Consider the following 26,424-nt stretch of genomic DNA (forward strand, 5'->3'; position numbering starts at 1 on the left):
ATGTCATATCATTTGTTAATTAATGCTACATCATGGGTGGTATACTAAGTGTAATGTTTAGGGTAGGTACCTCATCAAGTTAGGACAGATGTTAATTATGGCTACATCCAACTTGGTAATATGTTAAGAGTTATGTTTAGGGCATTTGTCGAATACTATTAAATTTATCGATAAATTTATCAAAAAAATCTGTCACTAATATATTTATTATTGGAATTATCGTTGAAATAAATTCAACCGTATAAATTTCGTCGATAATTATTTATTAGCAATTTTTTTCGTCTGCCGTTAATTACCGACAGATTTAGTGGTAGATATTAATTTTTAATTAGTAAAATTTTTTATTTTGTTACCATTGGATTTATCCTCTAATAAATCCAATAATAATATAAAATTTTTTTAAAATAAAATTGTTTAAAAATTCAATATATAATTTTAAATATTTAAATTTAATAATTTTTAAACTAACAATATTTAAAATTTTACAATTTTTCATAATAAATTGTCTATAATTTTTCGTTAAAAATTCATAAATAAGTTCACACATCAAAGTTTAAGAATAAAAAGAAAAATAATAATTACTCGTATATGGAAAAAAGTAGCACTATAAACATATACTCTAAATCAGAAAAGATGAACTTACATAAGGTTTGATATGAAAAATAAGATACCTCATATGATGGCTAAGTAAATTACATAGTTAAAACTCTCTAGACAATAAAATATTGAAAAGAAAAATTAATTATACAAATAGTATATCTATTTAAGATTTCAAGTAATCCACTGACATGCATATTTATGTCTCTCAAATGGTATATCTATTTAAGTTTATACAGTTTCAGAAACTTTCAAATCTAGTTTGAGGTTTTGCATCATAAACTTACTGTCTACCGTCGCATTTTATAAAATAGTAGATTGTACACCTTCAATTGCAAACTATAAACATAATCAACACACAAACTATAAACAAAACTAACACATAAATTATAATTAAACAAACAAATCAAAATTCATATATTCAAATGAGTAAATTACAACAAACTTAGTAAAACTAACAATAATCAATTCAACAAAATTAATTCAAAAAATAATTAACTCAGATAACAATAAACTTAGAAAATTAACAACAATTAACAATAAGTCAATAATTAACTTAGAAAATTAACAAGGTAAAATTAACTCAGAGAATTAACAACAATCAACACTAATTAACTCAGACAACAATAAACTCAGAAAATTAACAATTATTCAAAACACCATCAACTCAAAACAAACCCTAAATTATACCCTACATAACTTTATTTAATTTCTAATTACACTAAATTAATATAACAAATTCTGATCACACATTTTATTAAAAAATTTAATCAATAATTTAATAAAAGACCTAACAAAATCTAAACAAACAAAAAAATAAAAAATTATAGAAAAATTATCTATGATGGTGACTACATAATGGTAAAAGCGTAGCAATAACAGGAGACAGCAGTGAAACCTACAGTAGTAGAACTAGATTTAGTAATATAACAAACAACAAAAAAGAAAAATAGACAACAACTTTACGTTGGTACGATGTAACTTAGCCACGATGATAGCGACAAGGTGACGACCTCCGATCAACGGCAAGGGACACCAACAGCAACGGCACGGCGGAGGCTCCAGCAGCAGCATGGCAGAGGCTCCAATAACAGTGACGACGACGTGCTTATCTGCAACGACAATGTGGCTTACCAAAAGCGACAGCAACTCCAGGTGGTAGCGGTGCAACCTTTTTCAATGGACTAAAGGAAGAGAGATGTGAGAGAGGGAGGGAGGGAGGGAGGGAGGGAGAGAAGAGGAGGAGGAGATGAAGAAGAGAAGAGAGAGAGTTTGCAGAAGTGAGGGAGAAGAATTTTGCGTTTGAATTTTATCACAAATTTACCGTCGAATTTACCAGTAGAAAAATCCAACGGTAAAGTGTTCGTCGTTGCCTAAACAACGTGTTTCACTAAATCTTATTATTATCGAAATTTTTCGACAGAAAATTCGACGATAAACTATGCGCTAATAAAATTAATTTCCGCACATCTATTTCCCGTCGGATTTAGCAGCGGAATTTTAAATTAGACGGTAAATTATTCAAGGGACGAATTTTCACTCGTAACTGTCAAAAAATCCGCCGCTAAATCCGTCGATAACATCTATCGCTAAATTTGATGGTATTTAGTGCATTTCTTGTAGTGAAACTTGAATTGACCATAATCTTATTAAAAGGCTTAAAATTTAAAAATAAAAATAAAAAAATCTTTAAAAATATTTAAATTTACAATAATAAATAATTAAAGGTATTAAAAAAGAAAATAGAAAATAAATCAATAAAAAATATAATTATATTACATTTCTATAAAAATCAGTCACCACATTAGTTATTTATATAAAAGGGTAAAGTACTAAATTGGTCCCTATATTTGGGGGTAATCTGTCCTGTTTTGGTCTTTAAGGTTTAAAGTGTCACATTTGAATCCAAAAAAGTTTCATTTAGCTTAAATATAGTCCCACCGTGAGGTCAAAGTTAAATAATGAACGAAATGTCCTACATAATAGCAGTACAAGAACAAGGTCGATAATCTGGAGAACAAGTACAAGTTCCAGAGGCACAAAATCAAGTGTGGATGCATCAATACGTTTATTTATTATTCTCTTCAGTTCTACAGAAAATATTTTATTTAAATTGTAAGAAGAATGATAAATAAATATATTGATACATCTACAGTTGATTTTGTGCCTCTGGTAGGGGTGCACGCGGATCGGATCGGATATGGCCAAATTTTCGATTTGATCCGCACTAAAATCATCGGATCGGATCAAATATCCGTAGTTTTTAAGGTTGGATCATATTTGTGGATCAGATCGGATCGGATATCGGATATATCCGTAAAACACAAAAATATTTTTAAAAGCTTATTTTTATTAAAAAATATCAATAAAATTCATTTTTCTATTCTTTTAAATATGTTTACTCTTAAAATAATATTAAATATATTTTTTTAAATAATAAATTAAAATAATACAACATATATGATAATTATTAGTTGAAATAAAACATAAAAAGAATATTTACTTATTTATTTCTTTATTTTTGCGGATACGCGGATATGCAGATCGGATATGCGGATACCAACACAAAATCCGTAATCCGATCCGATTAGTGTGCGGATCCGATCCGAAAGCCTTGCGGATCAGATCCATATCCGCAATTTTTGGATCGGATTCGGATAAATACCGCGGATATGCGGATCAGATCCGATTCATGAACACCTCTAGCCTCTGGAACTTGTACTTGTTTTCTAGATTATCAACCTTGTTCTTGTATTGCTGTCAAATAGAGCATTTCGTTAATTATTTAACTTTGACCTTACAGTGGGACTATATTAAAGCTAAATAAAATTTTTTTTGGATTCAAATAAAACACTTTAAATCTTAAGGACCAAAACAGAATTACGCCCAAATATAGAGGACTAATTTAATACTTTATTCTATATAAAATATATATTAAAATATAAAAATATACACAAAAAATAAATTAAATAATATATAAATATATTATAACTAATTTAATGATTAATTTTTAAGTATGTACATACAATTTTTTAAATAAATACTACAATAATATATCAAATCAGGATACAATTTCCATCATTACTAATTAGTTAAAATTAAATAAGGAATACAATTATAATTATCCCAAAAAATGTATTAGTACAATGCATACTATAAAAAAAATCAACTGTTTTTTTAGTATAGATAAATGATCACAAACTCTCACCTTTTTTTTTTACCAAAGATATGAGACTCGAACTCGCAACCTCTTAGTTGAATATGGAGAGACTATGTCATTTGAGCTATTACTCATTGGCAACTCTCACCCTTCTTAACTGTCACTTTAAGAGGATGCTAAATAAAGTATGGTCGTTAAGCTTTGCCATAATTATCTAATAATAATGTTAGGAAGACATGTACAATATTTAAAATTATTTTATATAATAAAATATTTATAGTTGTATATTTATTACATCTAAATTATATCATTATTTTACTAATAATTAATAAATATTAAGTAAAATAATTTTAGACTATATAAATTAATTTTTTATTGTCTCTCGAAACTTGATTAAGAAACTAAAATGCTACCATATGGACTAATTATGGAGTGATATATGTATTTAACCTTTATGGCGAGTGTCTGATGAGAACCGAGAAGCGGGTACAGCAACGAGGGGACTGGTCCGAGTACGAGGCTTGTTTTCTTTAATTCATGTGTCATGTGTCATGTGTCATGTGTCATGTGTCATGTGTCACGTGTTACTGTTTTGGCCATCATAGATTCATAGCTGCCAAGCATAATGGACCTTTTGTACGGACACCAAGGCCTGCTAAATTAAACTACTTCTATTGGTTTTCAAAGTAATATTAGTTTTGATAAGCTATTTTTAAGAAATAAATTTTTTATCAATTTAAGGCTTGACTTGAATTTTTTTATGTATATATTATATTTAACATTTTTTAGTTTTGGATATTTAACCTAAAACAAATGAATCTGATCTGTTTTTAGTTTGGATCGATGTTTTATCCTATTTTTAAATATTTATTTTTAGTAGAATTTTGGATGTTCTTTTTATGAATAATTTCGGATGTTTATTTAGATGTTTTAAAAACTTTTGGATTATATTAGATTTAGTTTTTTTCATTTTGTTTAATTTTAAATGTTCCAACATAATAAAAATATTCTATTTTTAGATATTTTTTAATGTGCTCTAATGTGTTAATCTTTTAGTGAGAGGCTGTGAGAGAGCATTGGCTGCATTGCGCTGCGGGGAAAAAAAAAGTGCGAGAAGAAAGAATGTTAATTTAATTATAAAAATGGAATTTTTAAAAAATTGATTAAAATTGACTGATAATAGTTAATTCTTTAGTTAGAGTCTATAATTTTCAAGTAACATTTGACAAAAATTATGTCATAAAACTGCTATTATTATTGTTATTGTTTCCAAATAAGAGTAGGAATTTAGTAAGGCCAACTCTAATAATATGACTATGAATAATCCATAACTGCGATCTTCTTCACTCTTATGATCAATTATGCATGGTTGAGTGCACGCATCTGAGTTCTGACAAATAAAGAATACTAACTAATTTGCGTTTCATGATGAAAAACACAAGTTACGGATCAGCACCCTTAGGAAAAAGGTAAGAGTATTTCGCAGTCTAGTTAATTAGTTTTCATGACAAATGCATATAATTCAGTACAGTTTGTATTTATACATATACACATACATATACATAAAAATTCAGTTTAGTTTGTGATACGTAAAGCAAATAAGCTCGGCCAGCTCAGCAAACAAATATCTCGGCCAAGCAAAACACCACGGAACAAGAAAGCATAATCAAAAACCAACAAACCCTCCTAATTCGGGCGAATTGCGAATAAGCTCGGAATGTAACAAACATAATAAAACCGAAACACTTGGGATAACCTCGGAACGCACGGAGAATCCCGAGATTTACTATAATCGAACACACAAGGAACGCCTATATAAACACATACCCAATCTCGGAATAGACAGGTCACAGAACTCACTCTGATTTATTTCTCTTATTTATTCATAACTCATATTCTTACTTGAGCGTCGGAGTGCTTTTTGCAGGTGCTCCCGCCGCGGTGTTCCAACTCAGCCGACGTATACCTCTCCCACCCGAGCATATCTGCAAGACTAAGGAGTCGTTATACCTCGGCAACATAAGGACGAAACATTTGGCGCTCACCGTGGGGCCCGATCTGATCTAACCCCACTTTTTATTTCCACGTTTTATTTGCTTCCTTGCGTGCAGAGATTTTCTGACCACCCAGGTATGGCTGAAAACGGAGCGTCACAGCTCAATCAAGCCGAGCTCCTGGCCCAAATAGCCGAACTTCAAGCAGAAGTCCGAAGACTTGCCGAGCTCTCCACGAAGAATAACTCTGGAAAACATGACGATGGAGGCTTTAAAAGCTCGGCTCTGGGAGGCTCGGACCCATTGAGCGTCACCCCACCTAAAGAAAAGCTGACGCTAGATAACCCCTTCTCCGAGGAAATCACAAACTTCAAAATGCCAAAGAATTTTGTTTTACCTAACTCTCTAGAGCCGTATAAGGGGATTGGTGACCCCCGAGCTCACATAAAAAAATTTCAATCTATGATATTTTTTAACGGCGCTAATAATGAGCCCATACTTTGTCGCTCCTTTCCAACTTACCTTGATGGTGCTGCTTTACTGTGGTTCTCTAAACTTTCTGCAGGGTCAATCTCATCCTTCGAGGACTTGGCAAGATCCTTTATTGACTACTTCGCCGCCTCAAGGATATATGTACATGGATCTGATTATCTCGGGACAATTAAGCAAGGGCAGCATGAGAGTCTCAAAGATTACCTAACCTGATTTGCTGAAGCCACGATGGAAATTCCAGACTTGGACCCTAACGTCCACCTACATGCTCTCAAGACAGGACTCAAGCCCGGGAAGTTCAGAGAGACAATCGCAATCACCAAACCGAGATCATTAGAGGAGTTCCGTGAGAGAGCAGCAGGACAGATGGAAATTGAAGAATTGCGTGAAGCACAAAAAGCGGACAAACAGCCAAGCAAAAAGGAAGAAGAAAGATCATTTAAGTCGCCAGCCAGAAAGGATTAAAATAAACCATTCAAACTCACTCCCAAGTACGATACGTACACCAGATTCAATACAAAGAGGGAGAACATAATCAAGGAAATCCTCAACGCTAAAATAGTCAAGCCTCCCGTCAGGGCAGGGAATTATCAAGATCAACAGTTCGTGGACAGAAGCAAACACTGTGCATTCCATCAAAAGTACGGACACACCACGGACGAATGCGTCATAGCAAGGGACTTGTTAGAAAGATTAGCTCGGCAAGGACTCCTAGACAAATATGTCGAAGGACGGACAAATAGAGAAACCAAAAAGGAGCCAGAAGAACGAGCAACAGACAAAGGGAAAGGGAAATGGACAACAGCGGACCCCTCAGAGGGATTATAAACTGCATATCAGGAGGATACGCAGGAGGAGGTGAAACAAGCTCGGCACGAAAAAGAAGCTACCGAGCAATGCTAGCAATCGAAGGAACAACTAAACACAGCACAACCGAGCCGGAGATAACTTTTTGCCAAAACGATCTAGCAAGCCCAAACCTCGATGACCTAGTGGTAATATCCATCCAAATAGGAGAGCTACTGGTAAGAAAGGTCCTGTTGGACCCAGGTAGTAGTGCTGATGTATTATTCTATTCAACATTTATAAAAATACAATTATCTGAAAAGGCCATGCAACCCTCATCAGGAGAACTAGTTGGGTTCTCCGGAGAAAGGGTCCCAATAAAAGGATATATATGGTTAAAAACGACCCTGGGTAATTCCCCACTGGAAAAGACCATTGACATCCAATACCTCGTGGTCGACTGTCCCAGCCCTTATAACATTATTTTAGGTAGACCCGCTCTGAATAAGTTCAGAGCGATAATATCTACATTACACTTGTGTGTTAAGTTTCAGGTACAAAATAACATAGCAACAGTACATTCAGACCGACAACAAGCTCGGCAATGCTACAATGCCAGCCTAAAGAAAACCAGCACAGAACAACGGACAAGCAATGGGACAATAACACCCACAACATCCGAGGTCTTAATGCTTGCAGATCTAGACCCTAGGGAGGATTTCATGGAACGACCGCAACCAATAGACGAACTCCAAAAGGTCCCACTAACAACAACAGCCGAGCAATTCACCTACATTGGACGAGCATTAGAAGGAGAGGAGAAAAGTAAGCTCATAAAAGTGCTCCGGGACAACGCCGATCTATTCGCCTGGAAGCCAGCAGACATGCCGGGAATAGACCCAAATGTAATCTGCCATAAGCTCGCCATAGACAATGCAAGCAAGCCAGTAAAACAAAAGAAGCGAAACCTCGGAGCCGAAAAAGCAAAAGCAGCTTTGGAGGAAACCAAAAAGCTCCTACACGCAGGGTTCATCAAAGAGCTCCGCTTCACCACATGGCTCTCAAACGTGGTAATGGTAAGGAAAAACTCAGGTAAATGGCGCATGTGCGTCGACTTTACAAATTTAAACAAAGCCTGCCCAAAAGATGCTTATCATTTACCATGCATAGACAAATTAGTGGATAGTGCTTCTGGATTTAAAAGCCTGAGCTTCATGGATGCATACTCTGGTTACAACCAGATTCTGATGCATCCAGAGGACCAAAGCAAAACGGCTTTCATAACAGAGCACAGAAATTTTTGTTATAAAGTTATGCCTTTTGGTCTTAAGAATGCAGGAGCAACATACCAACGGCTAATGGACAAAGTTTTCCAACAACAAATAGGACGGAATATAGAAATATACGTGGATGACATGGTGGCAAAAACCCCATCACAGGGATCACACTGCGAGGACCTACATGAAATTTTCCAACAGATCCGAGCATATAATATGAGGCTCAACCCAGAAAAATGCGCATTTGGAGTCCGAGGAGGGAAATTCCTTGGATTTATGCTAACCTCGCGAGGGATAGAGGCTAATCCAGAAAAATGTGAAGCCATCCTTAACACGAACAGCCCAAAGACAGTCAAGGAGGTCCAGCAATTAGCAGGACGAGTTGCTGCCCTGTCCAGGTTCATTCCAGCAGTAGCAAATCGATCATATCACTTTTTTCGAACAATTTCAAAGAACAAAAAATTCAACTGGACAGAGGAATGCGAGCAATCATTTTCAGAGCTCAAACAAATACTATCTTCACCACCCATCCTTCGAAAGCCAGAGCTCGGTAAACCATTAATTTTGTATTTATCAGTTTCTAACCATGCTATAAGCTCGGTATTAGTTTCTGAAACAGGGAAAGCATAGAACCCAGTGTATTTCGTCAGCCAAATTCTACAACCAACAGAGACCAGATACCCAAAAATACAACAACTCGCACTAGCCCTAGTCACAACAGCAAGAAGACTGAGGCAATATTTCCAAAGCCATGTCATAATCGTAAGAACAAATCAACCACTGCGACAAATCCTGACCAAGCCCGAGCTAGCTGGACGTCTGACCAAGTGGTCCATCGAACTCTCCGAGTACGACATACAATATCAACCTCGGAAATCCCCAAGACTACAAATACTAGCCGACTTCCTTTCCGAACTAACCAACGAGGATATACAAGCGGAACAAAATTGGAGCCTATACGTAGATGGAGCTTCAAATAAGGAGGGAAGTGGCGCTGGTGTAACACTAAAAGAAGGAGAACATGTTATAGCCGAGCAATCACTACAATTCACTTTTGCAGCAAGCAACAACCAGGCAGAATACGAAACTCTTCTAGCCGGACTAAAGCTCGCCCAGGACTTACACATACCCCATCTTACAGTATACTGCGATTCACTACTCGTCGTTCAGCAGATCAAAGGCGATTTCCAGGTAAAAGATCCTTCGTTAGAAAGGTATTGGCTTCTAACGAAGGATCTTATTAAAAAGTTTGATAAGTTTGACATAATACACATAAACAGAGAACAAAACACACGAGCTGATATATTATCCAAACTAGCTACCACTAGATCACACTTACACACACCAACACTTTCACAACTAACGCTTGAAAAACCGAGCTTTGAAACTCACGACATATTGAGCATTACACAGGAAAAGGATTGGAGAACACCATTTATCGAATACATCACCACAGGAGTCATCCCGGCAGACGAGCAAAATGAAAAACTCATTCGAAGAAGAGCCAGCTATTATACAATCCTCGGAGAAAACCTGTACAGGAGAGGACTTTCACAACCTCTCCTAAAATGCCTCAACAAAAGCGAATCTGAAACAGTAATGGCAGAGACGCACGAAGGCATCTGTGGAAATCACATTGGAGGCCAAGCATTATCCACAAAGATACTAAGAGCAGGGTATTATTGGCTAACAATGAAACGAGACTGTATAGCCAAAGTACAAAAATGTGACAATTGCCAAAAGCACTCCACAATATCCACAACACCAGCATAAAAGCTACACACTCTGGAGGTAAGTTGGCCTTTCGATAGATGGGGGTTGGATATCCTCGGCCCCTTCCCGAAAGCGCCAGGACAGGTAAAATTCCTTTTGGTATCAATAGATTACTTTTCAAAATGGATCGAAGCACAACCATTGGCACGAATCACGGCAGAAAAGGTGAGATCTTTCCTTTGGAAAAATATCATCTGCCGCTACGGTCTACCTCGAGAAATAATCTCGGACAACGGAAGACAGTTTACAGATCAACACCTCGCCTTATTTTTACAAAACTTCAATATAAAACATCATTTTAGCTCAGTAGAGCACCCACAAACAAATGGCCAGGTGGAGGCAGCTAACCGAGTCATTTTGCAGGCTTTGAAGAAAAAACTGGACAATGCTAAGGGAGAATGGGCCGACCTTATCCCAGAAGTCCTATGGGGCTAAAACACAACAGTTCAATCATCAACGGGAGAAATCCCATTTAAATTGGTATATGGGGCAGAAGCCCTCATACCCGTAGAAATCGGAGTACCAACACTCCGAGCCGAGCTATATGATCCGAACAGAAACAGGGAAGAAAGAGCAGCTGATCTAGACCTTGTGGATGAAGAACGAGAAATAGCAACGATAAAACAACTAGCAATGAAACAGTTCCTACAAAAGCGGCACAACAAAATGATAATCCCCAGAACATTCGAGACTGGAGAGCTCATACTCAGAAAAACAGAGGAAGCAAGAAAGCCCAAAGCCCATGGGAAATTAGCTGCAAATTAGGAAGGACCATTCCGAATTTGCAAAGTCCTCGGCAAAGGGGCATATCAACTAGAAACCTTGTTAGGAGGGCCAGTATCAGGAAATTGGAATGTATCCTCCTTGAGGAAATATCAATCATAATGTACACAAAGCGGATGAAGGTATTCTTTTTCCCATTTGAGGTTTTTATCCCAAACAAGGGTTTTACTCAAAAGGGTTTTAACGAGGCCGGACGCCATAAACAATTTTTTCAAATACTTATCTATACTACGCATTCTTGAGAAAATCTGGAAATATTTACAAGGCCTGAGGGCAGCCGAACAATATACTCAATAAACATTTCAAAAATAATCATATATATGCGCATATCAAAACAAACCAAACCGAGCTTCATACTCGGCAAATCCCAACAAACAGTAACGACAAAATAAAACAACCAAGAAGTCTAACAATATTTCAAAACAACATAAACATAACAGAGTCATCATACTATTCTATCCCTAATGCTGGAACTCTCACTCTCCTTATCAGCTTCATCATCAACTAACTCGCCATTCACAATGATCTTAGTGGCATCCAACTTCCCCACATCAACATCAGGAAACAAAACACGAACTTGTGCAGCAGCCCGATCGAAACCCTGAGCAAAACCCTCATACACCTCACCCTCCAATTCTTTGACACGAGCAGCAAGCCGACCATTCTCGGACCTCAAGCTACCAGCCTCTTCAGAAACCGAAGCATAAAGCTTTTTTTCCTCATCCAATTCAGAAGCCTTCTTCTTCAGAGACGAAGATAGCTCACCAATCGTTTTCTCTTTCTCTTGGAGAGAGGAGGATATTTCACTAATCGCCTTCTCTTTCTCTTGAAGAGAGGAGGACAGCTCTCTAATTATTTTCTCCTTCTCTTGAAGAGATAAAGTCAGCTCAGCAGTGTTCAAAGACTCTTTTTCCTCAGATTCAACAGCAAGTTCTTACACCCTTCCGACAGCCACTATCCTAGCACCCACCACCTGCAAGCAAAAACCAATAAAAGTTACACAACAAGAAAAGGAGAAATAACATTAACATCGACAACAATACCTGAAGGAAGCGACCCATTCCCGCTCGCCCAACCTCCTCGATCATCTTCGAATCCTCAGGAAAGCGGCATAATTCGTCAGCAAGGGTGGCGAAAGGGAAGAATCTAGACCACAAAGATCTCATATTGTCATCCTCACGGTAAGCGTGAAGTCGCTTCTGGGACTCATAAGCAGCCTCAACAAGTGGCAAGATGGGAGAATCCCCCTCTTTGCTTTCAGCCTTTTCAGCCTCTTTTCTGGCCCGTTTCCGTTTCGGCCGAGGATTTGCCTCGGAGGGGTTAACAGGAGCATCCTTTTGCACATTACTTGAACCCTCCTTCTCTGCCTTTTTTCTTTGGCTGAAAAAGGACTTCAATCCCGCGGTAGTAATGGTGGGAGCTTTCTCAGCTACAAAACAAAGCAACAAATGTCAAAAACAAACATTCAAAACACCCAAAACCCTCACCAAAGTTAAATTACCTAAATAGTCCATAACTGCTTCCTTATCCGAATCCCACTTTAAGAGTTCAGCTACTGACAAAAGCCCACTACTCCCCAACATCTCTAACAAAAACTCCAGCAAAACATCATCCTCATATACTCTATCATCAACATCAAGCACTTGAGCAGGTTCCGAAGACCACGACACAGGAAACCTCTCCTCTAAGAATTGGTTTAAGTAAAAAGGAAAATCCTCTTCCACACTCCTAATCTTCACAAACATTGTCTTAAAATCCTTATACGAAGACTTATACAGTGAAAAAACAGAACGCCGAGGGTAACTACTAAGATTCACCCACAGACCCCGCCTGACACCTTTTGCTTGAAATAAAGAAAAGAAAACCCTAAGGGATGGAGGACGCTCTAGCACATCCATTAAAACCTCAAAAGCCCGGACGAAGCCCCAGGAATTGGGATGCAGCTGGGAGGGGGCACAATTCAACCAGAACAAGACTCCACATTGGAATTCCGAAAAAGGAAGACGAACACCCAACTCGGTCAACAAACAGGTGTAAAGGTAAAAATAAGCCCAACCATCAATCTTTTCACACACACGGTCACTCTCAGAACAAGGCAAAACCTCTATCCTAACCCCAGAACCCTCTCGGACCCACACATCTGACCCCAACACCCTAACAGATTCAGAATCTTGAAAACATGAAGCACAACATTTTACTTGATCACTAAGCCAGCTACAGGGATCACTATCTAAAACTACAACTTTACCCTTATCCATCACTATACGACAACAAACAGAAACAGAAAAGCAAAGGATGAGACCAGAGAAGCTTCAAATCCTACCTTTTTCACTCATTATCTCTGAACCCAGAGCAAAGCAACAAAAGTTAAAAAATGGAGGGGCTCACTTTAAGACAAACCAAGAAAAAGGCAAATGAGAGGAACGGTTTTTTATCCTTTGGTAACCGTTCCCATCCATTTATTACACTAACAATCTAACGGTCCAAATAACCCCGAAAACAGAGCCATAACATCACGTCAATCATTTCCCCAGCGCGGGAACCAAAACGCTAAATAAATTAATTTCATTTCCAAGAAAACCAAGGCAAGCTTCGGGGAGCGGAAGAGCATATCAGAAACACTTTCTTGTCCGAGGTATCCAAACAAAATTTTTTCAAAAAGCTCGCCTTTGTTTTCTTACAACAAAGCAAGCTTGGGGACTATGATACGTAAAGCAAATAAGCTCGGCCAGCTCAGCAAACGAATATCTCGGCCAAGCAAAACACCACGGAACAAGAAAGCATAATCAAAAACCAACAAACCCTCATAATCCGGGCGAATTGCGAATAAGCTCGGAATGTAACAAACATAATAAAACCGAAACACTTGGGATAACCTCGGAACGCACGGAGAATCCCGAGATTTACTATAACCGAACACACAAGGAACACCTATATAAACACATACCCAACCTCGGAATAGACAGGTCACAGAACTCACTCTGATTTATTTCTCTTATTTATTCATAACTCATATTCTTACTTGAGCGTCGGAGTGCTTTTTGCAGGTGCTCCCGCCGCGGTGTTCCAACTCAGCTGACGTATACCTCTCCCACCCGAGCATATCTGCAAGACTAAGGAGTCGTTATACCTCGGCAACATAAGGACGGAACAGTTTGTATTTATATATATTACGTGGAATCTGGACACACATATTGACAGTATAAACACATAAATTATTATATTTTATAACTTTTTTTCTATGAGTGATTCACTACATGTTTTGAAAAGTCATTACTCTTTTTGTCCTCCTGCAGGTTACCTTAAATAAAGCAAAAACGTTGATTTAGAAGATAGACTAAGAGTGATGGGATGAACTGATTGTCTTAGGTTTAATTTGTTTAAATTAGTTTAACTATATTATATATAATGATGAATAAGTGATCCCCAAATATTTTTATTTATGTAATATATTTATGTCGACAAACTCATAGTAAAGACGATGCACCCAACTATACTTAAATCTTTTTGTATATAAATAAATCTTGCTTTCTCTGTACTTCTCTAGAGATTAGTATAAGTTATGTTACGATTCATTTATGCGTTACTTTATATGTGATATTTGAAATAACAAATTTAAAATTAACACTTTTATTAAAATAGTAATGCATATCATTGAATATTTATGTATATGAAAATATTTTAAATAAGATAAAAAATCATTCAACTTATTTAATTATTTATTGTGTTGCAAGAATCAAATATCTCTAAAGTTGTGAATATACTAAATCCTAGAAGAAGTTTGCAAACATAAGTTTAAAATGATTGGATGTTATATATAGTAATGAGTCCTGAAAAGAGCAAACACGTGTGTGAATGATGAGAAAGAAGAGTTATTTTGGGTTCGCGTTAGTGTCGTTACTTTGCCGCTAAGGACCTCTTCTGCTTCAACCAAAAAACTAACATTCCTTCAATTCCTCGCTCTTATATAATTCAAATTGAAACTCTTGTTTCAATTCCTTTTTTGCTTTTCTCTTTCAAACTTGATAATAATAACAATAATAATATTGTGCGATGGATGAAGAGTACGATGTAATTGTCCTTGGCACTGGACTCAAGGAATGCATCCTCAGTGGCCTTCTCTCAGTTGATGGCCTCAAAGTAACACCACACATCCTCTAATCACTTCTCTTATTTATTTATTAAAAGAATGTTATGTTTTTCCTCGTACAGTTAGAATAAATGCACCTTAAAAGGATCTTAATTATGACCTTAAACAAACCATGTGAATATTAGCCTGTATAATTAACAGGTCATTGGAATTACACACAAATAAATGTTTGGAAGTTCATCTTCATAGAAAGAATTAATACTTGCTCCAAACAAGGCCTTGTTATCATTTTCCCTCCTTAATCGACTAATTGAATCAGGTATTGCATATGGATAGAAATGACTACTATGGAGGGGCATCTACATCTCTTAATCTCACACAGGTCACACTCCTCTATTGCAAATTTGCAACAGTAGAATTATTATTAGATTTTTCATGCACTCTTTTCGTTCACTAATACAAAACTTGTTTCTCTGTTGTGATATATATAGCTATGGAAGCGATTTAGGGGAGAGGACAAGCCACCTGAGAACCTAGGTTCCAGCAGGGAATTCAATGTTGATATGATACCTAAGGTTTGATCACAAAACTTCTCTTGTAATATAATCTCAATCAATAATGCATTTGAAACAAACATTGCACCTTGCTTCAAGTAAATAAATAAATTATTTTCTTTTATTCTTTTACTTTTCTTCTATTTACTACGCTTTTTGCTTGTATATCTTCTTTTCTCATCAATCTATGACAAAAACAGAATCCTGGATTTTTATTTTTTAATTTTTTAATTTTTTTGGCAGTTTATGATGGCCAATGAAGTTTTGGTTCGTGTTCTCATCCACACGGATGTTACAAAGTATTTACACTTCAAAGCTGTAGATGGAAGTTTTGTGTATAATAAGGGAAAGGTATGCAACATATTCATCAATTTCTTATTCACATTTTGGTACCTTTCTGTATTGCAAACTGTTGAACACTTGCACTTCGTATTTTATTTACATTTTTCAGATTTACAAAGTTCCAGCCACGGATGTTGAAGCATTGAAATCACCATTAATGGGACTGTTTGAGAAGCGCCGTGCTAGAAAGTTCTTTATTTATGTCCAGGATTATGATTCAAATGATCCCAAATCTCATGAAGGACTAGATTTGAATCAAGTTACAGCAAGACAGCTCATATCGTATGCAATTTCTTCCTTCCTTGCCTTCGAAAGCAAAATTACTAGATATGTCACTGACTTTTTTCCTTCATAAAATTATGGAAACAAAGATGTAACTACATACGCAGAATAAACTTAGATGAAAGCTATTAAGAGACAAATTATGCTTTACATCTAGTAGATCGAGTGCATCATTTTTAGCTTTTGTATCAGTTGGTGCTGTCCTATCATGAACTTTTCTTTTTTGGTTGTGCAAATGTAGCAAGTACGGGTTGGAAGATGATACAATTGACTTTATTGGTCATGCCTTGGCACTTCATCTCGATGATAGTTACTTGGATGAGCCAGCCAAGGGATTTGTAGAGAGAGTAAAGGTACTATATATGCAGAAAAAAAGAATCAGTTCTTTCCCCTATAACATTATATATCTAAAAATATTGAGTAACTTCGTATATTTTGTAATTATAGTAATGTAATTTGTTATTTGTTGTCTGTTTTCTACAGCTATATGCAGAGTCCCTAGCACGTTTTCAAGGAGGTTCACCTTACATATATCCACTATATGGACTTGGAGAGCTTCCTCAGGTTCTCCTCCACTTCTCTCTTTCCTTTTCTCTGTTGGACTTTGCATACTTCAGGAACTAACGCTGATTTCGACTTCTTTGATGGCCGAAAGGCATTTGCACGTTTGAGTGCTGTGTATGGTGGAACTTACATGCTCAACAAGCCAGAATGCAAGGTAAGCATGTGGCTATACTTCTATGTATTCAGAAAAATCATATGAAATGTATTGGAAGGAAAGTTGCATCAAGGGAATTAAACTTCAACTTTGAAATGATAATTTTTTCTGATACTTTCACTTGGAGATATGTTATATAGCAGTTCATTTATTTTCTGCCTCACAAGTTACTGATAAAACAAAATAATCAACTAGACATATATAGTTACCCTGTCAGGTTACATGCTATATATTTCTTTCTGCACAATTTTTGTTCTACTATGCAGGTAGAGTTTGGTGATGATGGCAAAGCCGTCGGTGTGACCTCCGAAGGAGAGACAGCCAAGTGCAAGAAAGTGGTGTGTGATCCATCATATCTGCCTGATAAGGTATCCTCTTAAATTTTCCAAGGTTATAAAGAGTATGTTTTTATTTAGGTATTGGAAATGTTGTAGTTTGCACAACTGTGTTGTTAAGTATAAATTGCAGTACAACACATGCATGTTTCAGTATGATCTTCGTCTGACATTATTTTAATTAATTTAACAGGTTCATAAGGTTGGAAAAGTTGCACGTGCAATATGTATTATGAGCCATCCTATTCCAGACACAAATAATTGTCACTCTGCACAGGTCATTCTGCCACAGAAGCAACTTGGTCGAAAATCAGATATGTAAGTTTGCATTGATCTACTGTAGTGGTTTTATACATATACTCCATTTACTAGGATCCTTCTGTTGTTAGTTACAACTTAAAAAACATATAAATCTATACAAGAGTGAGAGAATGGAGTTTTACTTGTGAGTGTTGTAACTTCCAACTTTGTAGGTTCTAGTTTTCTGATTTTTCCCCTGTTATTGAAGGTATCTCTTCTGCTGCTCTTATGCTCACAACGTGGCCCCGAAAGGAAAATTTATTGCTTTTGTTACAACAGAAGCAGAGACTGATCAACCTGAGGTGGAGTTGAAGCCCGGTATTGACCTTCTTGGACCTGTAGATGAGATATTCTATGACATTTATGACAGATATCATCCCATCAATGATCATGAAGCTGATAGCTGTTTCATCTCTAAGGTAACTACTAAGCAGAATCTCCATAAGCATTTTCTTTAAAAATTTTCTTTCCTTGTTTTTGTTTCCTGATCTTTGTGGAAGGGCACTTGAATAAATTATATAGAGCAATGCCAATACACAACATGTTGACTATCTTATGTAACTGATGGAAAATTCTGAGTCTATAAATACAAGCCTTGAATATGTGTGGGAGGAAAAGAGAATTAAAAATCAGAATGGTTTAAATTTAAAACAAAGTAATTGACAACTCATGTCAAGAAGAATATAAATTTTTATCATGCTTCTTAATCAGCCTGGGGAATCTCCGTCCTTTTCCCTTTTATCTTCGAAAATTGGTTGTACTAACCTAAAATTCAATCCTTGCAGAGCTATGATGCTACCACACATTTTGAGACCACAGTACAAGATGTGATCGACATGTACAATAAGATCACTGGAAAGGTAACTACTAGTTACTGAAATTAGATATTTCAAACAATTGGAAGTAGTTATAGCTGCAGTATGAAAACATTGAGAAATCAGAGAAACATTACAGTAGGCAAGAAAAATGAATGAAAACAAAGTGGCATATTTATTTCTACACTTTGAAATTATATATTCTCTCAGTTAACGATATCTTCTATTTGTTATTTTCATTTAGATTGTATATGATTTTCTATCTGACGAGTTTGCATTCACTTGCACTCACCTTTGTGTTCCAGATATAATGTTACATGACAGAACTTCATGTCAAAAGGAATATAAATATTTAATAACAATGGAGATTCGAGAGCTCTGGAAAATTTTTACTTGATTTTAATATTGTTCTTATTCTTTGTTTCAGGTTCTTGATCTTTCTGTAGACCTGAGTGCTGCAAGTGCTGCGTCTGAAGAATGATTTGCCTCTAATTTTTATATACATGCCTAAGTCATAGAAACAGCGATCACTTTTCTTTTAAATTTCATGTTTTTGTTTTAGATGCTCTAATGCAAAGAGAAAAATTACATAGACACCCACACCTGTGTAGCTTTTGATCGGAGGCATTATATGCCTGATACAGTCATATATACAGTTGCCTTGTACTCAACCAAGCAGTTTATTAGACATGATAATCATAGTTGTGATCATATCCCTTCAATAAATCTGTCTTTCGGCATTATTAACTAAATATGTAATTTGTGATATATAATACTTTAATAAGATCATAGCAAAGATGAATTGTGCTGCACATTACAATTTTCCTTTCAAGAAAACCAGAGATGCAATGAAAGCATCTAATTCATAAGTCTTATTCACCAAACTGAATCTTGCAAATTACTAGCTTTCTTATTTGGGTTCATTTAATCATTGAAAAGTTATAGTAACAGTTTAGCCTTATTAACATGATAACTTAGTTCCAAAAATTGTACAACTACATAATGTGATCATTATGATATTGAGGATGTGATTAACCAACTTCTCCTAGATTGCTCAGTTCATTTCAGCGATATTTTCTTTTACCTTATCCTAGTTTCCAATCAGTACACAGGCAATTGAATTCTAAAATTTCATACCAGAAGATATTGCGTAAGGGCCATGATACAACAACAGGGATAGGCCTTGGGTATCCTTAGCTGCCTAACTTGAAAGCATCAACAAAGAGGCCCAAACATATGCCAGCCTTCCAGAAATTCATCATCATAAGAAAAGACTGAAACCTCCCTGTCCTCACACTAGGCGGCTTTTTATACATCAGCATACCAATTCCCTCGATCGCAGCCACCACAACACCGGCAACCAGAACATCCCAATCACCGGTTTGTCCAAGGATTGTAGCAAGAGCATTTGCTGTGTAGAAACCTAGAAGTAGCAAGAATACTTTCATGGGGAGGTTCTTTCTAGCTGAGTTCAGCTTTTCTAGAAGTTGTCTACCACCTGCACTCAGTATCCTACTCAATCGAGTACCACTGAAACCGGAACTGGAATCATCGAGGCCTTGTTGATCACCATCACCAGGCACTCCACCTGTGTTCAAGGCAAAAGCTATTTTCCAGCGGGCTCTTCTTCCAAGGAAACTGAGCCAATGAATTGAAAGACAATCATTATCACATGGTTACAGAAATAACCAGTTTATCCCTCAATAAGATGAGAAACACCCGAAGTGATATAATTTTCTTGCAGCCATTATTATGAAACCGAAGAACATTTTATGGTAAAGTGTCGAATTTGAAAAGAGAAATTATTTATCCTGCTAATTCATCACCCTCGTAACAGAATGTTGCACAATCTTAACAGCTGAAAACTAAAACTTGATATAGGCATTCAAATTTTACCAGCTCTGGTGAAATGGCGCTGACTTTAGGCCAAGTTTTAGACCTAAAATACCACAGCTTGGCTCGCAGCGACAGCAGTGTGCTCTAGAATTGGCGAGGGCCATACACGATTTTTCTATGCATCCATTCTCTGTAATTGATAACCTCCACATAGATCCTATTTGGCAAGCCATTTTTAATAGATGAACACAGATATTGTGAACCAGCTGCACAAATTCTCAGTCTCTTCCTAATCTGCAAAAATTCAAATGCTTAATTAAAAGGAGCTTCGATTCACATGAGCATCATTTATTAAACCATAATATCAACAAGATTTGGAGCGTTAAACATGAAAATGAGTTTCGATATCATGTTGTTTTTCTTTTATCCTTCTAATACACAATGCAGATAAAGAATAAGCCAAAATGCAGCTAATAATACATAAAACAAAGATTAGAAGCTTCCTGAGTTGCTTAGTTGAAAACATGGTTATCATCATAAAAAAATAATGAAAAAGAAAAAAAGGTTGCAGAAAGGTGAAGAGGGAAGAGGAATGAAGTGGATAACAGTGAAGGCAGAAGCAATTGGGTGCGGAATAACAAGGAAGAAAATAGAAGCAAGTATGTAGTTGCGGCATGGAAGAAGAAGAAGGAAGAAAAAGGGAATAGAGAGCGTTACCCTGTTTGTATCGAGAGAAGAAGGAAGAAGAAGATGACGCCGGGGAGGTGCATGGAGTCCACAACCGCAACCACTGTCACTGATTGGGTAACACAATAATATAATAATAAAATAATAATGTTCTTCTCCAAAACTTAGGAAATCAATATTTTAAAGATTTTGCTTAACAATAATGTTCTTCAAAATGCTTTTTTTTTTAATTATATATAAATGTTCATATAGTCACCAAAAAAAAAATATATAAATGTTCACATATTCATATACATTTTAGAGTAAATTATGTAATTTGCGGTAAAACTTTCACTTATGTATATTTTACATTTAAGCTTTTAAAATTATTAAATGGTGGCCCAAAAGAAAAAAAAAAAAACTCTATTAAAGTATCTTTGAGAATCAAAGTTCATAAGGTATAGTGAAAGTGGGGTGAAATAAGCATAAAAAATTCTATTCGGATAATCTTAGAAAAAAAATGTGACGAAGGATAGCTACTCTATCCATATAAAAGAGTGGTGTATGAAGGGCATGCATCATCACAATTCGGGGAGATGGAGGACATAGAGAAGGTGAAGGCGGAGGCAGTGCAGCTGATGGGAGTGTTCCAAGTTATTCCTAAGCTGGTTGTTTTTGATCTTGATCACACTCTCTGGCCTTTCTACTGGTATGTATGAATCACTATAAGACTATTTATATTATATTCTGATTCATCCTCACATCAAATTGATGTCCAGTGAGTGCCGCTCCAAGAGTGACACACCTTATCTGTTTCCTCAAGTTAAGGGCATCATGCATGCACTCAAACACAAACGGGTTGACCTTGCAATTGCATCTAAATCACCAACCCCCGACATAGCCAGAACTTATCTTAACAAACTCAACATCACTTCCATGTTTGTTGCCCAGGTCTCTATTCTTCAATCTCTATCTCTTTCTCTTTCTCATTCATGTTCCCTGTGTTGTCTAACTCTTGTGTTCTTTCTCTCTCATGTCAGGAAATATTTTACAACTGGGGAAACAAAACAGATCATTTACAGAATATTCATTCCAAGACTGGTGTCCCGTATAACTCTATGCTCTTCTTTGATGATGATGACAACAACATCCAAGGGGTAACATTCACATCTATCCTTTTCTTTTTTACCAATTAACTTTCTAAGATTTTCTTGACATCTATGACAGGTCTCGGAATTGGGAGTAACGAGCATCTTGGTCACAAATGGGGTAAACCTTGGGGCATTCAAACAGGGACTTACAAGATTTTCTCAGAACTGGAATGCACCAAAGAACAAAAACAAACGGGGTAAATAGTAATCTGAGTATCAACTCACAAGGCAGATAATTCAAATTCATGAATGAAATGTCCGGTTGAAACTTGTGTGTATTTAACTGTGATTTGTGAACCACACATATATTAAAATACTCTGCATCCATTAATTGGAGAATTTTAATATGACAGTTGCATATATATCTCGTTGAATGTCTCAAAATGCTCGATATTCCTTTAGTCAATTACAGCTTCGAAAGTAATGTACAAAACAAACTTCTTTTGAACAAATTGAGGTGTTTATTATCTAACGTCAGTTAACATTGGATTAAAACTTATGAATAGAAGTTGGAAGTTGAAACAAAAATATACATGTTACTTTACATATTTACACACAATAGAAAAGATTAGTAACCCGCACTTCACGAACATAATCCAATTGTTATAATGAACAAAAACAATTCATCTGTCAGCAACAACAATAACAAAAATGAAAGATTGATAAGTCTGCGGCACAGGTATCTTTACTATGACTCAATTTCAGACTACACCCTTTCTGCAAGGAGCAGTTGTTCAAGTTCCTCTTTGCGCCGTTCCAACTCCTGGAGATGTTCATGAAAGCAAGCAAGTACAGGTAAGAAGAAGAAGAAAATATCTTTGTAAAAGTATCCAAATACTCTCACATAAGATTGAAGACTAAATCTATTCTATTGAATTAGTATTGCGCCTAAACTCCAAAAGCAAGTCTATTAGAATGTAAGCACCACAAACTAACAGCGAATTTGCAAGCCTTCCATATAAAATCTATTTGAACTATACATGTAGTCCTGTGAGCACTACTTTCAAGTTTCAAATGCAGCAATTTCATTGGGTGTACTATTTACAGCCAGACTCTCAAATGTGAAAATGCCAAGCATCAATTCCAGGAGGGATTATATGCAATAATCTTCAATATCCAGATCTGACGTGTAGAAGGAAAATTCTAAGATCTGTAAAGCATGTCATAACGATGTTTCCTCCAACTCAAAAATCATACTTTTAGTATCAAATTTCATGTTTCAATTAGTGCAACACACTGTGACTAAGGAAAGGCAAGTATTACAGACATGCAAATATTTTGTGGCCATAACATCTCAACATAGAAGTTTACCTCTAAATCCTTTGCTGCTTGCTCTCTTGAGATCTGCTGCTTCTGGCGAGCGCGTTTCAGAAAACCAATGCATAGGGCTCCCTTCAAATGGAAACAAAATGAACAAAAGAGTGACATCAGCTTTGCTTTTCTTTCAAAAGTACGAAATGAAGTTTTGAATATGCAATCTAGAACATTTGAGAATGAAAATACTATTTTCAGAAGTATAAAGAACCAGACATGTTTAGGTCATGCAATCTACAATATTGCACTTCGCTATGATAATATCGTATTGACCATCAAATATTCTTGTCAAATCAACAGAAAAGGCATAGATTAAAAGGAATTTAAACTTGCAATTAAAATTTAAAACTTGTCAAACTAATTAGTAAAAATCCATAAATCATACTTCTCTTATCAAGAATTTACTACTGAGCAGCAGCTTGGTATAAATCACATATCGCACAAAAAAAAGGGAAAAAAAATACACTCTTGGTTTTCTCTGTTCAACGATCTTACTGAAACAACATAAATCAGACCACATGCAAGAAGCAAATAACTCGCTATGCTCTGAAAAAGAACAAGATCCCTTCGCTCCCCAAAATAGTCAGGGAAAGCCCTTGTCATGACTGCAACACTGCAAACACAAAATCAGCATTCAGAAACCAAACTACTGAGTTTAAGTATGATGAAGTAAATAAATATCTTCCAAGCTTATGAATTCCAGTACTCACTAATTTACCCAGTGTAATTCAATAAATAATAACGTTTTATTTACCAAAGGTAAAAAAATAACACTTATTATTAGTGGAAAATACAATTAAATTAACATCATTATTCATTCCTGTTTTAAACCAACAAGTTTTATCAGGCTAATAAGCTTCTACCAGGTGACAACTTAAAAACATAGTTGCTTAACTAATTGTTAAATTGCGGTTTCAGTTGCATTGCAATGTGTGAAATTGCCAGAAATGTACATTAGAACCCCCCCCCCCCCTGCCGCTGCGATGCAGTTGCTGAGTTGCTCAAGGCACCGCAACAGCAACATAGCGGCTGCAATTGTGACACAACTTGTTTAATTTAAAACCAACATGACCAGTGCATATAACAAAATAAACATAACCAAAGCTAACTTAGAAAGTAATGGGAACTGGGCATCAAAAGACAATCGTCACAGAAGTGTGAAGACATACAAAATCTGCAGCATACCCCTACCAGCCCAATACTCCAAAACCTGAAAAGGGGTTGAATAGAATAATCAAATTAGATTGTAAAAACAATGTTATCAGCAATAATACAAAAACCATTTCAATCATCAACACGATGAATGGAAGTCAGGGCACAACAAAGCTAACAAAGAAAGCTCTCACCTTGGAGAACCTCATGATGAAACTCCATTCGGTTTCAGCCAGGACCACAAAGCACGCTATGAGCACGGCGTAACACCGAAAAATTCCATCGAAAAACTGAAACGCAAAGAAAAGCGAACGGTATTAATAGAAGAAAACATGGATTGGCACATAAGGAGAGAAACTTTGGAGAGAGTGGAAGTTGAAAGCTGACATCTGATCCGTGTTTGAAGGAAAGCACAGCGGAGAGGGCGTTAGCGACGATGCAGAGAATGGCAGCCAAAGAGGTGACTAAGCTGAAGCCCTTGCACGCTATCAAGAAAGGGTCTCCTCTGCGTCTTGTTCTCGTGCTCGATTCAGCTGTGGGAGCGTTCTCCTGCTCTACGTCGCCGTTTCTCGACATTTTTCTCGAGCGAGAAAATGAAGGGAATCCGTTGGAAACAAGTAGAAGATGGTTTTCGTGTTGAATGGGGGATGGGATGGCATTGGAAGCGGGATTGCTTGATTCTTGAGCAGCCAATGAGCTGATGAAGCGACACGTGGTGGTTGCGCTGTTTTGGATTTACCGATTTACCCACCACTTGGCGGTGAGAGCTTATTGAATCCACATTTTTGGAACAGTTAGGTTAGTTGAGTCATCCAACGGAAATGGTCAAAGTGTTACTACTTACTCCTACTTTGGAGTTTCGTTGCGTCTATTTTAAAAAAAGGTTATGTTATAATTTTTGTAAGCAGTATGAATAATTATCAATTAAATTAAAATATATTATATTTTTAATTTATTTATCTAAATTTTAATATTAAAATAATTATTTATGCATTTAGTAAAATGAATATTCGATATATCAATTATTTATATTATTTAATATTTTTATTGTTTACCTATACTTTTCCTTTAAAAAAATCGAGTTTACAATACTCAACTATGAATGAGTTAGTGGATTTTTTCTATAGACGAATTTTGGGTACTGAGACCTTGGATTATGAATTTATGACATAATAAAAGACTGATATATCTTAGATGTATTCAAGATATATATCACGTAGAAAAATAGTACTGAACATTCGAAATACGTTTAAATGCTGATTAGGGTCTTAATATTCGAAATACGCTTAAACGCAAAAAACGAGTCACAATTCTCAGAAATATAGTCAGAGACCTATATAAATTGGTTGTAGCCCAAAACTTTCATGTATTTAAAGAGTTTTAAAAATTTTTGTAACACCTTATATTTGAGTCTTTAAATTTTCATATATTTAATCGACGCGACTTGAGCCATAGTTGGAGCTTTGGATTTTGAGGTTAGTTTTTTTTCTTCTTTTATTTTTGGTAAATAATTAGTTTATGTATTTAGGCTTTATTAATTTAGTTAATGTGTTAGGTATTTTAAATTTATTAGTTAGAAGTTCTATTAACTTATATAGGTATAATAGGTTTTAATCATTTTATAAATAATTTTAAGTTAACTTAAATAAATATAATAGTCAAACGTAAATGAATATATTAGTTAAGAGTTATTCTCCACGTACAAGCGTTTTCTCATACAAGTCATTTATATTCAAGCGTTTTTTACGTTTTTCTGTGCCTTTTTTTCTTTTTCTTTTTCTTTCTCTGTGCCTCCTCTTTTTCTTCTCCTTATTCTTCTTTCTACGTGCCTTTTCTTCTTCTTTTTCGTAATTTTTCTCTATCGTTATCGTCGTCAACACCACCTCTTCCTCCTCCTTCTTTTCCTCCTTCTTTTTTCATTGAAATTTTTTCTCCTCTTTTCGTTTTCTCTTTCTCCTTTATCATCAGTTATCTCGTTTGTTGAAAATAATAAATAATTCAGGTTCA

General features: G+C 35.9%; 5 protein-coding genes and 1 long non-coding RNA gene across 8 annotated transcripts; 3 read left to right on the plus strand and 3 right to left on the minus strand.

Annotated features, from left to right (window-relative positions):
* Positions 1-7,037: 7,037 nt before the first annotated feature.
* On the plus strand, positions 7,038-10,079 carry LOC107633647 (uncharacterized). The gene is made up of 4 exons (XM_016337253.1): positions 7,038-7,268; positions 7,584-8,105; positions 8,271-8,856; positions 8,977-10,079. Exons 1-4 carry the CDS (start codon positions 7,038-7,040, stop codon positions 10,077-10,079), a joined length of 2,442 nt encoding a protein of 813 aa, XP_016192739.1.
* A 4,764-nt stretch (positions 10,080-14,843) lies between these two features.
* LOC107631070 (guanosine nucleotide diphosphate dissociation inhibitor At5g09550) lies at positions 14,844-19,042 on the plus strand. Its single transcript, XM_016334388.3, has 13 exons — positions 14,844-15,002; positions 15,272-15,334; positions 15,444-15,527; positions 15,750-15,857; positions 15,958-16,130; positions 16,372-16,483; positions 16,614-16,694; positions 16,786-16,848; positions 17,115-17,216; positions 17,377-17,501; positions 17,692-17,902; positions 18,269-18,343; positions 18,726-19,042. Exons 1-13 carry the CDS (start codon positions 14,916-14,918, stop codon positions 18,777-18,779), a joined length of 1,338 nt encoding a protein of 445 aa, XP_016189874.1. The 5' UTR covers positions 14,844-14,915; the 3' UTR covers positions 18,780-19,042.
* Positions 16,345-17,208, minus strand: LOC148572473 (uncharacterized). Its single transcript, XR_015907390.1, has 2 exons — positions 16,654-17,208; positions 16,345-16,486 (listed from the first exon to the last, which is right to left on the minus strand). It is a non-coding gene; the product is annotated as an uncharacterized LOC148572473 (long non-coding RNA).
* Positions 17,483-21,271, minus strand: NPQ7 (antigen receptor-like protein (DUF565)). 2 transcript variants are annotated; one of them, XR_001618487.3, is made up of 4 exons: positions 20,852-21,271; positions 20,195-20,428; positions 19,436-19,936; positions 17,483-17,819 (listed from the first exon to the last, which is right to left on the minus strand). XR_001618487.3 is itself a non-coding variant. In XM_016334387.3 (3 exons), the coding sequence occupies exons 2-3, from the start codon at positions 20,365-20,367 to the stop codon at positions 19,492-19,494; spliced, it is 618 nt and encodes a 205-aa protein (XP_016189873.1). In that variant the 5' UTR covers positions 20,368-20,428; positions 20,852-21,271; the 3' UTR covers positions 19,330-19,491. The 2 variants fall into 2 exon arrangements, 1 of the variants encoding a protein (XP_016189873.1); XM_016334387.3 differs by lacking the exon at positions 17,483-17,819 and having other exon boundaries at positions 19,330-19,936.
* A 103-nt stretch (positions 21,272-21,374) lies between these two features.
* On the plus strand, positions 21,375-22,313 carry LOC107631068 (uncharacterized). The gene is made up of 4 exons (XM_016334386.3): positions 21,375-21,509; positions 21,580-21,751; positions 21,841-21,957; positions 22,028-22,313. Exons 1-4 carry the CDS (start codon positions 21,397-21,399, stop codon positions 22,154-22,156), a joined length of 531 nt encoding a protein of 176 aa, XP_016189872.1. The 5' UTR covers positions 21,375-21,396; the 3' UTR covers positions 22,157-22,313.
* Positions 22,314-22,392: 79 nt separating this feature from the next.
* LOC107631067 (vacuole protein) lies at positions 22,393-25,256 on the minus strand. 2 transcript variants are annotated; one of them, XM_016334385.3, is made up of 6 exons: positions 24,805-25,256; positions 24,612-24,707; positions 24,435-24,475; positions 23,761-23,878; positions 23,263-23,343; positions 22,393-22,714 (listed from the first exon to the last, which is right to left on the minus strand). In XM_016334385.3, the coding sequence occupies exons 1-6, from the start codon at positions 24,991-24,993 to the stop codon at positions 22,658-22,660; spliced, it is 582 nt and encodes a 193-aa protein (XP_016189871.1). In that variant the 5' UTR covers positions 24,994-25,256; the 3' UTR covers positions 22,393-22,657. The 2 variants fall into 2 exon arrangements, with proteins under 2 accessions (XP_016189871.1, XP_016189870.1); XM_016334384.3 differs by having other exon boundaries at positions 23,730-23,878; positions 24,805-25,227.
* Positions 25,257-26,424: the final 1,168 nt, after the last annotated feature.

This window comes from Arachis ipaensis, chromosome B3, assembly GCF_059453495.1.
Source record: "Arachis ipaensis isolate K30076 ecotype BB chromosome B3, ASM5945349v1, whole genome shotgun sequence".
NCBI classification, from domain to species: Eukaryota; Viridiplantae; Streptophyta; class Magnoliopsida; order Fabales; family Fabaceae; genus Arachis; species Arachis ipaensis.

What these genes read in the sequence shown, in the direction of transcription:
- LOC107633647 (XM_016337253.1), top strand. Translation starts at nt 7,038, where the DNA reads ATGGACAACAGCGGACCCCTCAGAGGGATTATAAACTGCATATCAGGA. An exon ending in TCCAAATAGGAGAGCTACTG is followed by an intron (nt 7,269 to 7,583) that starts GTAAGAAAGGTC and finishes GTTAAGTTTCAG; the next exon opens with GTACAAAATAACATAGCAAC. An exon ending in GGCTCTCAAACGTGGTAATG is followed by an intron (nt 8,106 to 8,270) that starts GTAAGGAAAAAC and finishes GGTTACAACCAG; the next exon opens with ATTCTGATGCATCCAGAGGA.
- LOC107631070 (XM_016334388.3), top strand. Translation starts at nt 14,916, where the DNA reads ATGGATGAAGAGTACGATGTAATTGTCCTTGGCACTGGACTCAAGGAA. An exon ending in GATTTGTAGAGAGAGTAAAG is followed by an intron (nt 16,484 to 16,613) that starts GTACTATATATG and finishes TGTTTTCTACAG; the next exon opens with CTATATGCAGAGTCCCTAGC. An exon ending in TCAACAAGCCAGAATGCAAG is followed by an intron (nt 16,849 to 17,114) that starts GTAAGCATGTGG and finishes TCTACTATGCAG; the next exon opens with GTAGAGTTTGGTGATGATGG.
- NPQ7 (XM_016334387.3), bottom strand. Translation starts at nt 20,367, where the DNA reads ATGGCTTGCCAAATAGGATCTATGTGGAGGTTATCAATTACAGAGAAT. An exon ending in GCGCCATTTCACCAGAGCTG is followed by an intron (nt 19,937 to 20,194) that starts GTAAAATTTGAA and finishes TCATTGGCTCAG; the next exon opens with TTTCCTTGGAAGAAGAGCCC.
- LOC107631068 (XM_016334386.3), top strand. Translation starts at nt 21,397, where the DNA reads ATGGAGGACATAGAGAAGGTGAAGGCGGAGGCAGTGCAGCTGATGGGA. An exon ending in CTTCCATGTTTGTTGCCCAG is followed by an intron (nt 21,752 to 21,840) that starts GTCTCTATTCTT and finishes CTCTCATGTCAG; the next exon opens with GAAATATTTTACAACTGGGG. An exon ending in ATGACAACAACATCCAAGGG is followed by an intron (nt 21,958 to 22,027) that starts GTAACATTCACA and finishes CATCTATGACAG; the next exon opens with GTCTCGGAATTGGGAGTAAC.
- LOC107631067 (XM_016334384.3), bottom strand. Translation starts at nt 24,993, where the DNA reads ATGTCGAGAAACGGCGACGTAGAGCAGGAGAACGCTCCCACAGCTGAA. An exon ending in CCTTCAAACACGGATCAGAT is followed by an intron (nt 24,708 to 24,804) that starts GTCAGCTTTCAA and finishes TTTGCGTTTCAG; the next exon opens with TTTTTCGATGGAATTTTTCG. An exon ending in AAGCAGCAAAGGATTTAGAG is followed by an intron (nt 22,715 to 23,262) that starts GTAAACTTCTAT and finishes GAACATCTCCAG; the next exon opens with GAGTTGGAACGGCGCAAAGA.